The 12,645-nt window shown below is 44.8% G+C and overlaps 1 protein-coding gene across 1 annotated transcript in view; it reads left to right on the top strand.

The window, feature by feature from the left end:
- The first annotated feature begins 1,727 nt into the window (after positions 1-1,727).
- The window catches only part of MSRB2 (methionine sulfoxide reductase B2), a 43,900-nt gene continuing 32,982 nt past the window's right edge, over positions 1,728-12,645 (top strand). Inside the window, exons 1-2 of the mRNA XM_004280950.4 lie at positions 1,728-1,917; positions 11,301-11,401. Of these exons, the coding sequence (XP_004280998.1) occupies positions 1,800-1,917; positions 11,301-11,401 (219 nt within the window). The 5' untranslated portion in view covers positions 1,728-1,799. The remainder of the gene's footprint in view (positions 1,918-11,300; positions 11,402-12,645) is intronic.

Genomic DNA, 12,645 nt, shown 5'->3' with positions numbered 1-12,645 from the left:
TATTCCACTATTTCTACAAGCAATGCATGAGTATACTTGAGTCTCCAAAGCACTGTTAACTTCGGTTTAAAAAAAAAAAACCTATTATTAATTTAACATGTAGGAGGTAGTATACTGGACTCTTTTAATTTGCAATTCTTAATTATTAGGGAAGCTAAATATTTTCCCAAGTGATTGTACACTATTTGTAGTTTCCCTTGTGCAAACCATCTCCTCATATCCTTTAACCATCTGTCCAGTCAGACTTGAGTATTGTCCAAATAGATAATATTAATTTTCCTTAAATTCATAATAGTAAATGTTTGTAGGTTATTACAGTGTTCCCCCTGTTGTTTTCCTATTTATTTATCCAATTTGGGACTGTGATGGTTAATTTTACAGGTCAACTTGACTGGGCCACCAGATACTCAGATAACTGGTTAAACGTTATTTGGATGTATCTGTGAGGGTGTTTCTGGAAGAGAGGAGCATTGGTGGATTCTGTAAAGCTGGTGGTCCTCCCCAGAATGGAAGGGGAAACAACCACTTTGGAAAACATTTTGGTAGTTTTAAAAAGTTACACTTACCTTATGACCTAGCCATTCCATTTCCAGTTATTTACCCAAGAGAAAGAAATCACATGTCCATATAAATGAGGCAGGCTGGGACCTGGGACCCTTTGCTGTAGTGCTTGCACCTGGACAAACTTTCTCCTCCAGAAACAAAATACAAAGAAACTATAAGGGAGTAAAATTAACTGTGAGTTGGGGCAAATTATGAACAACACATACAAAAAGACCAAAAATACAACTGCCACTTCTGAGGAGCTGGAAGCAAAACCAGGGTCCTGCACAGGCATCCTGCGCACAGCACCACCAAAGGGGTGGCCAGACCACCCAAGCTACCCCTCCAGCACAGCCCCTGGACCCACCACCTACCCTCACCCCATGTAAGGAAATAGCTTGCCCTGCCTCAGGAAGCGAGCAAGGGAACCTGTTACTTGTTTTCGCTCCCTCATGTTGCAGTATGAGTGCCAATAAAGCCTTGCCTGAATTTCTTGTCTGGCCTCTCATCAATTTCTATTGACTAAGGAGTCCAAGAACTCTGGTCGGTAACACACAGATTTGCACAGAAATATTCCCAGCAGGTTTACTTCTAATAAGGAAAAATTGGGAATGATAATGTCTATCAACAGGTGACTAGGTAAACACATTGTTGTATATCTATAAATGGAATAGTACTCAGCACCAACAAGGAATGAACAGTTGTTACATGCAAGAACAGGAAGGGCTGTCAAAATAGTTATTCTGAGTGAAAGAAGCCAAACAAAATAAAAAATGGTTCCACTTATGTGCAACTCAAGAAAAAGCAAACTAATCTATAGTTCCATTTAGAAACAATTCTAGAAAATGCAAACAAACTAAAACAGATCAGTGGGGTGGGGGGAGAGCGCGTGGGGAGTAGAGTGGGAATGGGTGCTGTGGGGTGGGACCAGGGGAAGAGCCTGCAAGGGGAGAGGCAGGTTTGGGGGAGCAGCGCAGGGAGGTAAGCGGTACATGGGTTGAGGGGGCCAAAGAAGGGCAAGGGGAGACGGTAGGGGCAGGAGCAAGAAGCGGTTGGGAGAAGGAAAGCGGAAAGGGCAATAGTGGGGTACGGAGCACAGCGCGGTGCGATGCTTGGAGACCGGACAGGATGGGAGGTGGGAGGGGGCGGGGCGGAGCGGAGCATCGAAGACGTGGGCGGGTCCTGCGGGCGTGGGCGGGCCCTGCGGACGTGGGCGGGTCCTGCGGCCTGGGCCCCAAAGGGTCGTGTACAGCGTCATGGCGCGCTTCCTCTGCGCGCTTAGGAGCCTTCCCTTCCGAGAAGTGCCCGGGTGGGCGGTCCGGGGCCGAGCGGACCGGGTCGGCCTCGGCGCGAGTACCGGACCTGAGGACGCAGGTAGGACGCGGGCCTTGCAGGCCCCGCCGCCACTTCCCAGCTTTCGGTTTCCCTTCACTTGCCAGGACTTGGGAGCCCGACAGCTGGTTCTGGACCTGGCGCTTACTTTCTCGGAAAGCTCCTTCGGGACGCCCCTGCCCGCCCACCTCCTTACTTCTGCGACAGCTGGTTGTATATTATTAGGGGCGGGGGGGGGTCACTGAACCCTATGAGGATTTGTGTAAAGCTACAGATCCTCTCTCCAAACGTGCACACACTTTTTTTTTTTGCATAAAATGTTACGCTCTAGAGCCGGGCCTCAAGGTGTTGGGTCAGCAGCCCACCCCGCGCGCTCTCTGCTGCAGTGGCCCCTGCTCTGTTACACTGTCCACCTTCTCCAGTTATGTATGCTGCTTTTCGCGTCTGAGAAGCAGGCGGTTCAGACTTTGCATGCCTGTGGATCTGCTCCCTGACCTGCTCTATTTCTGTGTTTCCAGGACCCAGGGAAACGTGTGGACTAGTACCATACCTCCTTTAACCTGATAACCATCGTTAGTCAATGGCTGTGATACAAACTAGGGAAAAGTGTGTCTATTTTCTACAAAACGCCTTTGGCTGCTCTGTGGGACTGGGGCACGTTTACATTTCATCCTTTAGTACGGAATCACTTGTGGAGACATGCGTTAGCTGGCACTGTATTTCAGGCCTATTTCAGGGGAATCTAGTGCCTCGTGTACATTGGCTTTATGGGCAGATGCCTAGCCATCCAGTCTCTGAATCCATTTGTTATGTGTCCACTGAAGACATTTAAAGCTACATATCTGTGCTGAAAATGTACCCAGTCACTTGGAATGCTTTTTATCCCTTGAAGTTTTCAAAATGCTGTGTTAAATAAATAAAAGCCCTGGCAGTGTGCAGTGGGAGCTGATCCAACATGACTTGGGGCCATGGCCTTCAGAACCTCTTGGTGTCTCTAGTCAGCCAATCTGATTATTTGTTCTGTGCCTACTGTGTGCCAAGCATTGGTTTCCTGAGAACCACAGGTGATGGAAACATCACAGCTGTGGGCTGGAGCTCTTCTCATTCCCGTTTATAGGGTGGTGGTTTCAGCAGAAATTTGTCCCATGTTTGTACTTGGTGCTGTCAAAAACAGCCTAATGAATTGCCCTGGAATCTGAGGTTCTTCAGCAACGTTAAAATTTGGCCAGGGCTTCCCTGGTGGCACAGTGGTTGAGAGTCCGCCTGCCGATGCAGGGGACATGGGTTCGTGCCCTGGTCCGGGAAGATCCCACATGCCGCGGAGCAGCTGGGCCCGTGAGCCATGGCCGCTGAGCCTGCGCGTCCGGAGCCTGTGCTCCGCAACGGGAGAGGCCACAACAGTGAGAGGCCCGCGTACCGCAAAAAAAAAAAAAAAAAAAATTTGGCCAGACACCAATACAGGAACTGCTAACTTATCAGACACCCCCTCCTGGGAATTCCTTCTAAGGAAATAATTCTAAAGAAGAACAAAGTTATATGTGCACAGATGTCTTTAACAGAACTACTCTTAAGAACTAGAAACTGGCTCTAACCCAAACATCCATCAGTTAAGGAATGCTTAAGTAAACCATGAAAGTTCAATTCAACAACTAGTAGGCAACCACTGAGAATGATGGGCAGGTAATAGTTCTGTGGTTAAGGGGGTTTCAGAGTCGACAGTGTCAATCACTGACCCTGTGTCTTTGGGCACGTCTTGAACTTGGTACGCTGAAGCCTGTTTTTTTCTTCTGTAAGGATAGTGATAATGGTAGGGTTGTTTTACAGAATAAATGAAAAACAAACCTAAAAATGTTTTATCACAGTATTGGTGCTTAGTAGGCATACAGTAAGCATTAGTTATAATTACATAAAAAATGGAAAGGTTGAAAGTGCAGCTGCATTCAACCCTGTGTTGTGGACTTGGGGCCTTGTTTATATATTGGCCTAGTTATCCATGTTGTGGGGAGGACTAGTGAGACATAAGTACAGAGGTTTGCTGATGGGGAAACATTTTATAGGCTATACATTTTATCACTTATAGCCAATTATCACACAAGCATTGTACATGTGCTTTTAGCAGTAAACTTAAAGCCAGCAGTGACACACCTCATAAGTCATTATACTCTGTGATAACTAGGCAATTTTTTCCATCCCAAGCACTGGGGTCAAAAATGTGGTTGAAAGCAAAACAGTAGCTTTCCACTAGAATTCTTCAAATTTCTTACCCAGTTCAGCAGTATGATCTGAAAGTTATCGTATGTTTTCCATATAATTTAACATACTAAATAATCCTAGTTACTTTAATATTTCTTCTGAGATGTCTAGGGGCCCTTTGGAATACTCGAAGTTAGCTTGAGAAAGAAACTTACTGTTATCAAAAGCACCTCAATATTCCTGAAAAATTTTGTTCTCTTAACAGGGAGAAAGAAAACCTAATTCCAGTTTTGTACCAGCTTACTATTAATAACAAAGTTCATTTACCTAATTAAATCCAATCTAATCTTTTTTTTTTTTTTTTTTTGGCTGCATTGGGTCTTTGTTGCTGTGCATGGGCCTTCTCTAGTTTCATAGAGCGGGGGCTACTCTTCGCTGCGGTGCATGACCTTCTCATTGCAGTGGCTTCTTTTGTTGCAGAGCAGGGGCTCTAGGCGCACAGGCTTCAGTAGTTGTGGCACACAGGCTCCAGAGCGCACGCTCAGTAGTTGTGGTGCACAGGCTTAGCTGCTCCGCGGCATGTGGGATCTTCCCGGACCAGGGCTTGAACCGTGTCCCCTGCATTGGCAGATGGATTCTTAACCACTACGCTACCAGGGAAGCCTGCAATCTAATTTTTTTTTTTTTTTTTTTTTTTTTGTGGTACGCGGGCCTCTCACTGTTGTGGCCTCTCCCGTTGCGGAGCACAGGCTCCGGACGTGCAGGCTCAGCAGCCATGGCTCACGGACCTAGCGGCTCCGCAGCATGTGGGATCTTCCCGGACCGGGGCATGAACCCGTGTCCCCTGCATCGGCAGGCGGACTCTCAACCACTGCGCCACCAGGGAAGCCCCCGCAATCTAATCTTAATCACTCCTTCAATGTACAAAATTCTTTTCTCAAAATTCCCTTTTTTCGCAAACCTTTTATCACTTTTTGTATCCATATGATTTGTCCCTTTTCTTTGCCCATCCAAAAACAACCAACTGTAGGACAAATTATTATCCTCATTTTTCCTCAACAAATATATCTCCATTCTTTATACTTTCTCTCGCCGACAACACATATCCTACTTGCTTTCCACACTGAAATGCTTCCCTTATCATTTTTAGTAGCTTTAATTACATATTACAATTTTTAACCCTTAAAAGCCTTAACAAAACCAAGAAACAAGTAATTGAACTGTTATACCAGCATTTACTGATTGGCAAACTTAAGAACATATTCCATAACCTCTAAAAACTTACATTTTTCTCATAGCATAATTTCTCTTTAATGTGGTACAAGATGTGTGTTTAATAAACCCAAACATCTTTTGAAGTTTTACTATTTAACCCAAGGCTGAAGTCTCAGGCAAAGTGGGCTGTGTTTGTATTTCAAGGACATGGTAAGAGTTAACATCAAGCTTTCTCCTATGCATATTTTGGTTCTCTCAGGGTCAGAATTCTGAAAACAGTATTTTATCAAGCCAGCTTTCTCTAACTGCATATGCAAAAAGAATCGGTTTTGGAATTTCAAAAGAGTTTCATCTTATCCATTCTTTTCCAAAGTATAAAGAATACTGTTGTCATATATTGTTTAAAAAATTATCTTCCAAAAAAAAAATTATCTTCCTTTTTCTTTAGTCGTAATCTCATAGCTAAAATTTTTCTAATGAATTGAACCTGACCTTACCATTTTACAAAAGACAGCAAAGATACCAATCACACAAATGAAATACACACTGACATACCAGAAGACACAACTGTCACAATCCTCTAAGACAGTGACCCATGTGGCGTCCCAAACACTTCCCCAACACAAAGGGTCCTCGACAGTAGACACACGTCAGAACCAACTGGCAAAATGCCCAAATGACACACTCAGTGCTCACAAACAGCCCTCAATGTCAGACACGTCAGAACCAATTGGCAAAATACGCAGATAGCACTTCGTGCTCAAAAGAGAAGTTTGGCCGGCTGCACACCCGTGGACTTACTCGGTCATGGAGCTCGTCAGTTTGTCCAGCATGTTTCCGTTCCACCAAGGAAAATCGAACGCTGACAGCCAGTGCCGAGCAGGGGAGAAACAGGGAGGAACCCCCAAACACACGGTTTCGGCAGCTGCTAGGAGCGTCCCCCCAAACCCCCTTCCCGGGGCCAGCGAGCCTCGAGCAGCGGCTCCTCACAGCCATCCCGGCGCGTCATCATGGCGGCTCAGCTCGGGAAAACCCCGGGAGCAGATATCGCGAGAGTGCAGCAGCCCTAGGTTGGGAGCCAGAAACTGTAACCGAAAATAGGGTCGGGCTCGCCGCTCTAAAGCCAATAAAGAGGCCAGGTTGGTGGGAAGGAAAGTTTGCTTTATTTCAGAGGCCGGCAGCCTGGCGGGGGAGGGGGCAGAGGCCTGTCCAAAGGCCGACTCCCCCCACTGACAATCAGTGGGCAAGAGCTTTTATACATGCTGGGAGCGGGCGCAGTCAGCTCTGACAGTCATCTTGACGTTGGTCATCGGTGGTCTGATCAGCGTCATCTTGATTGTTTTAAGTGCAGTTAATGTTCAGTTCCAGGGTCAATTTGTTCCATTTCTTTAAGGCCAGCTCTCAGAATTGTGACTGCTTATGTCGTGGCTATAGCCTGGTCATCATGTAACTTCTTCCACCTTGCGGGGTTTCAGTATCTGTAAGACAACTCACAGGGTATGGCTCAGAATATTACCTATAGCCCTTGAGGAGGAACTAAAAGTCCTTGACTTTGCTTAATGACTAACCTATTATTATTTGGTCTTGTTGGACTGTTTTCCTTTGTTTCTGCATTTTCTCACTTCTCTGATTAAACTTATTCTTTGGCTAAAGTTTTTCCACAGACAAAAGGCAGCCTGAGGACATGGGGGGCAAGCACCATAGGGTCCTGCTCCATTTCATTAGGACACTGCATTCTTGTGGTTTCCTTCCCACCTCTCTGCTTGTCCCCATTTCTTCAATGTGTATATTGTGGAGAGCCTCAGAGTCCAGCCCTCAGGCCTCTCTCTCTGTTCTGTCTACACTCACTGACTTGGGGATCTTCCAGTCCAAGATAAATAACATCTAAAGGCTGAGGAGTCACAAAGTTATATTTTCATCCTAGACCTCTCTTGGAACTCTAAATCCATATATCCAACTGCCTAGTTGACATCTCCACTTGAATATCTGATTGGCATTTTTAAAGTTAACAAATTCAAAACCAAGTTCCCAAACCTACTCCTTCTGTAGTCTTCCCCCATCTTTCAGAGCCCAGAAGCTGTGGAGTATGACCCTTGGCCCTTTGCTTTCTCTTACCTCCACATCTGACCCATCAGCAGATCCCCCGGCTCTACCATCAGACTGTGTCCAGCGTCTCGCTACTTAGCCACTCTCCTGCTGCCACCCTGATCCAGGTTTCCACCTCTCAGCCAGATTAAAGTAGCCTCTGTAATGGTTCCCCTGCTTCAGACTTCACCCTGCTTCAAATATTTTTTTAGTATATCTACCACTGATCCTTTTAAAATATGGTAGATCATGTCATGCCTCAGCTAACCTTCCAATGACTTCCAGACTCACTCAGAACATAAGCCAGTGTCCTTACAATAGCCTTCAGGGCCCTAAATGATCTGGCCCCCATCATCTGTCTGCTGCCACTTCTACTAACCTTCCCTGCTGACTCCACCTCCGTTGCTCTGGCCTCCTTGCTGTTCATCAGATGCGCCAGCCACACCCAGCCTCGTGCTTCTCTTGCCTGCAGTGCGTTTCTTCTAGGTATTCATGTTGTGTGTTTGTTCATTTCCTTCAACTCTTTGCTGAAATGTCGCCTTCTTAATAAGGCCTTCCCTCATTATTTTAAATTGTGTGTGTGCATGCGCACACATAAATACGTACACAAGCATCCTCACACTCTCTAATATCCTTTGTGATTTTTGAAAAAATCATCTAAAGTTTTACATTCTTAGTTACTTTACCTCAACTCCATAAGGGCAGTGACTCTTGTCTGTTTTCTTTACGTCTGTATCCCCAGCATCTAGAATAGTGTCTGGCATATAGTAGGTGCTCTATAAATATGACCAAATGAATGAAGAAATGAATATCAAATGCCAAGGCACTGATAAATAGGGGTACACTGAACAAAGACACAGTTTTTTCAGACTTTCAGCTTCTAGTTGAATGAGACATCCAGACAAATTAACCTGCGATTGTCGTGTCTATCATGGAAGCACTGAGGGCCGTGAGAACCCAGAGGAGGAGCTTGCAACCCAGACTTAGGGGGTCAGGGAATATTTCTTGGAGAAGATAACATGTAAACTGAGACCAGAGATTGGAGACTTCGGTTTCTGTCCTGGCACGTAAGGATCTTAGAAGTCTTCACTCCATCTTAACAACAAGTAAAAAGCTAAACAAACTATGATGTCTTCTGGGGGAACTCAGAGGACCACAGTTGAGAGGGCCTGGAGCATAGTAGAAGGGAGAAGTTGGAAGTGGTAAGCAGGGCCAACCATGAAGAGCCTTGGAAGTCACATCAAGGAGTTTGGAATTTATCTTGAGGGTATTATGTCACGTTGAACAGTTTTGGGCAGTGAGGAAAAAGAAGTGGTTGGAATAGGGGAGAGCATACAAATTAGAAAAAAATCTGTAATATTCTGTGCTGGAGGTAATGGTGGCCTGATCCAAGGCAGTTGCAGAGGGGTGAGAATGAGCAGATCCTAGAGTTATTTAGGAAGTAGAACCAACAGGCTTGGCGCAAGGGCAAGGGAAGAGTCATGGATGGTGGCCTGGCTTTCTGGTTTGCAACATGGAGTTGATGAGCTGGAGCACATGAGAGGAGGACCAGATGTGGGTTGGGGTGGAGGAGATACATGAAATTCTTTTGTTTGGGATGGGCTTAGTGGAGATATCCAGGTGTGGATTGTGTATGGATCCAGTACTCAGCAGAGAGATCTAGGATGGAGGGAAAAAACAGGTTGGGAGTCTCATCATGTAGATGGTACTTTAAGGATAAAATCTCCCAGGGTGGGGGAGGGGGTGTGGAGGAATGATAGAAGAAAGCCTAAGACAGACAGACTCCTCTACAGAACACCAGTATTCAAGGATGGCTAGAGGAAGGGGAGCTGAGAAAGGTTGCTGAGAGGGAGGAACTGGAGAGATGGGAGGATTTGGTGTCATGCAAGCTGAGGGAGTAGACTATACCAGCAAGAGAGAATGTCTAGTGTCACTTCTATGGAGAAGTAGATGGGATGAGGATGAAGTGTTCCTGGGTGTCCCTAAGAAGTCCTGGTGAGCTCTCTGAGAGCAGACTCAGTGCAGCGCGTCCCACCCAGAGGCACATGATGTCAGCTGGCCCCACTGTCAGTGATGCTAACCTTGCTTACTTGGTTGAGGTGGTGATTTCTAGACTTTTCCATTGTAAAGGTACATTTTCTTACTTGTAAAATTGATAATTTGAGGGATCATATTTTGAAAATGTGTAACTATTCCATTCTTCAACAGTCTTTTCACCCAAGGGTTTTAGAATTCCCTGATGATTCTTGCTTGAATCCGTCTATTATTTTAGTGATTGCAAAAATGGTGATTTAAAAAATTTCATCATTCCTTCTCCCTTTGTTACTTGGCATTCTGCATAATAACTCTGAAAGTCACTAAGCAGTAATAATGATCACATGAATACATTTTGCTTTGCTCCCCAGGAGCTGAGTTCCTGAAAAATTTGTGTGTAACTGAGCAATATTTCCATAGGAGTATTTCAGAGGTATATTTCCATTGGAAAAAAGAAATCCCCATGGCCTTATAAAAAGTATTTAAGAAAGGACACCTTCTAATATATTTAACAGATAAAAACCCTTAAATAAAATGTAGACAACCATAGCAGTCAATAATATATAATACTGAAAATACCACATTGTGCAGTGTTATGAACTCGTGATGAAGATACAAGTCTTCTCTTGCTGAAAGATTATTTACGACTTTCTTTTTTGTAACCAAAAATGAAATTCAGCTACGATTTTCTGACATGTTTGTTATGTGGGTGGTGACATCACAGGTAGTTAACATTTCATCTTCAGTGCTGTGGTCAAGTTACTAACCCTTTGGGCCTTATTTTCTCCTTTGTAAGTTGAGGTGTAAGCAGATGATAAGGTCCTCTCATATTCTTAACGTTGGATGATTAAAACGTTTGGATGATTAAAACATTTATTTATTATAATATACATTAGGCTTCCTACTTCTCTTTGGCTAAAGTTATTATGTTTACACTCACTGGAAAAAAAAGTTGTAAAAAAGAAGCTGAAGGGAGCAGAAGAAAGGAAGACAAAAGTGGAAAAAACCCATGAAGCATGATAATAGATTATGGTAGGTCTCAGTTTCCCGTTCAGGAGTATGTGCTATAGGAGTCTCTTATTTTTTCCACACAAAAGAATTTTTAATAAGACCTCCCTTGACAAACAAAATCAGAGATATCTTTATAAACCAGCACGGAGGAGGGGTTTAATAACCCACTGGCTCCACGATCTTTTCTCTCCAATCACTCAGCTACTCCCAGCTGTATCCTGACAGGAAACACTCCTTTGAACGTAGTAATAGAAGAAAGATGAATTTCTACCCTTAGTAACCCAAGGAGAATTTATTCTACCTTATTTCGTATTTCAGGTGCTCTTATCTTCTGTGCCCCAGCAGGACTGGAAAACTGGCTCTCTACTTGTTACTCATTTCTTATTAAACTAATGAGTCAGTTACAGTATTTTGTACCTGAGCTTTCTGGTCTCTGTGAAGAACGAAGGGGTGGAAGGGATGAGGGGAAGGGATGGCGTGTTTTGCTGGGAGATGGTGCACTTTAGTAGAGAGGCTAGGGAAGAAAAGGTCATTGTGCCTTACTGGTTTTTTTCCAAGCAAAATATATTTTAATAATATAGAAAATATAAAAGTCCTTAACTTGATCACAGACATCATTTGAAAGTCAGTAGCACCCATCTTATAATTTGCAATTTGTCAACCATTGCTATTAAAGTAAATAAATTCTTATACAGTAGTTATTTTGAGATCCTGAACAATGCAATGAAATACGAAAAACAATTAAAAATATAAATATTTGTAGTAAAGGCATGACTCTAATTCTTTGGGTAAATAACTAAATTTTCTTAGACAAATCCAAGGAAGTCAACCTCAGCATTCTGGGCCTTGCTGTTTTAATTTTTTTTAATCCCTATTTAACGACACAGGGTCCCTTACAAAGCGGAAGCCAGTTCTCTCCAAGAGTGAGTGGCAGAAGAAGCTGACTCCAGAGCAGTTCCATGTCACGAGAGAAAAAGGGACGGAACCGGTAAGCTACACCGACTGACAGTTTCTGAGTAGATGTGTTGGGGGCAGGGCAGGACAGGTTGGAATCTATCTCGCTACCAAACCTAACTCATCATCTGCTCTGCGAATCTGGTGCCTTTCATTGCTCTCCTTCTTCGGCCATGAATATCTATCCAGTTGTGCAAACCAGAATCCTTCCTCTGGACACACTGCCCTCCGTCGTCACCTCGCCCACCCATTCTGCCTCCTAAAGAACCTTCCCATCCTCGGCTTCCCTCCGCTGCTCTCACCTGCAGGCTGGTCCAGGCTCCCCCCAGCCCTGGCTTGTGTGCATTTGCCTCCAGCTGCTCTCCTCACAGCTGCCCTCCTCACAGCTGCCATTCTCTTTTGGAAACAGATCTGACCACATCACCCCCTGCTCGAAATTCTTCAGTGGCTTCCCACTGCTTTCAAAGTAAAGAGAAAAGTTGAAAAGTGGCTAATGAGGCCCTAAAGGCTCTGGCCCCTACCTCCACCCCCTGTCCTCAGATCTGGCCACATTTCCCCCTGGTCGCTGCACTCCGGCCACACTATCCTCTTTCAGCTCTCAGACCCTGGGCTTCCCCTCCATTCGGGCCTTTACACCCTGTGTCCTCCCCCACCACCAACACCTGGACCCATTCACACGTACCTTTCAGCTCTCAGCCCCACTCTCACTGCCACAGGGAAGCCTTTCCTCAGCCCCGATGGGTTTGCTTTTACCAGTACTTTCTCTTCTTAGCACTTGCCATCCTTGGTATATACCCCAGCACATAGCATGGTGCCTGCAGATAACAGGCGCTCAAAAAATAAACCGTGGTGACTGTCACATGACTGCAGGCCATAAGAAGGACACATTATTGAAGCCGCCTTCAGTAATCTCAGCTTTCTTTCATTTCCTGAGAGAACAGCCCTCAGTGGTTCCTCATTATAGTATGTACCGTGTTTACTGTGCTGCATTTCCCAACAAGTAGTCTGTCTTAGTCCCAATTATGACCACTGGAATATAGTTATTGAACCAGGTTATTAGATATTTTCATTGGTGAAGCAGACCCCACGGAGTGGACCACAGTGCAGCGGTTTCAAAAGCTGTAGAATATTTATATCTTTGAATTTAGCAGTCCCTGCAAAATTCAGGTAAGCTGTGCATGTGCTATGACCGTGTAACCGTGGTCTCACCCTCAACTTCGCCATCGATGCTAAAGCCGTTAGGCCAGCAGATCCCAATAGATTCTGGTGAAATACTGG

Source organism: Orcinus orca, chromosome 2 (assembly GCF_937001465.1).
Source record: "Orcinus orca chromosome 2, mOrcOrc1.1, whole genome shotgun sequence".
Taxonomy (NCBI): Eukaryota; Metazoa; Chordata; class Mammalia; order Artiodactyla; family Delphinidae; genus Orcinus; species Orcinus orca.
This window is presented reverse-complemented; position numbering and strand designations above follow the sequence as displayed.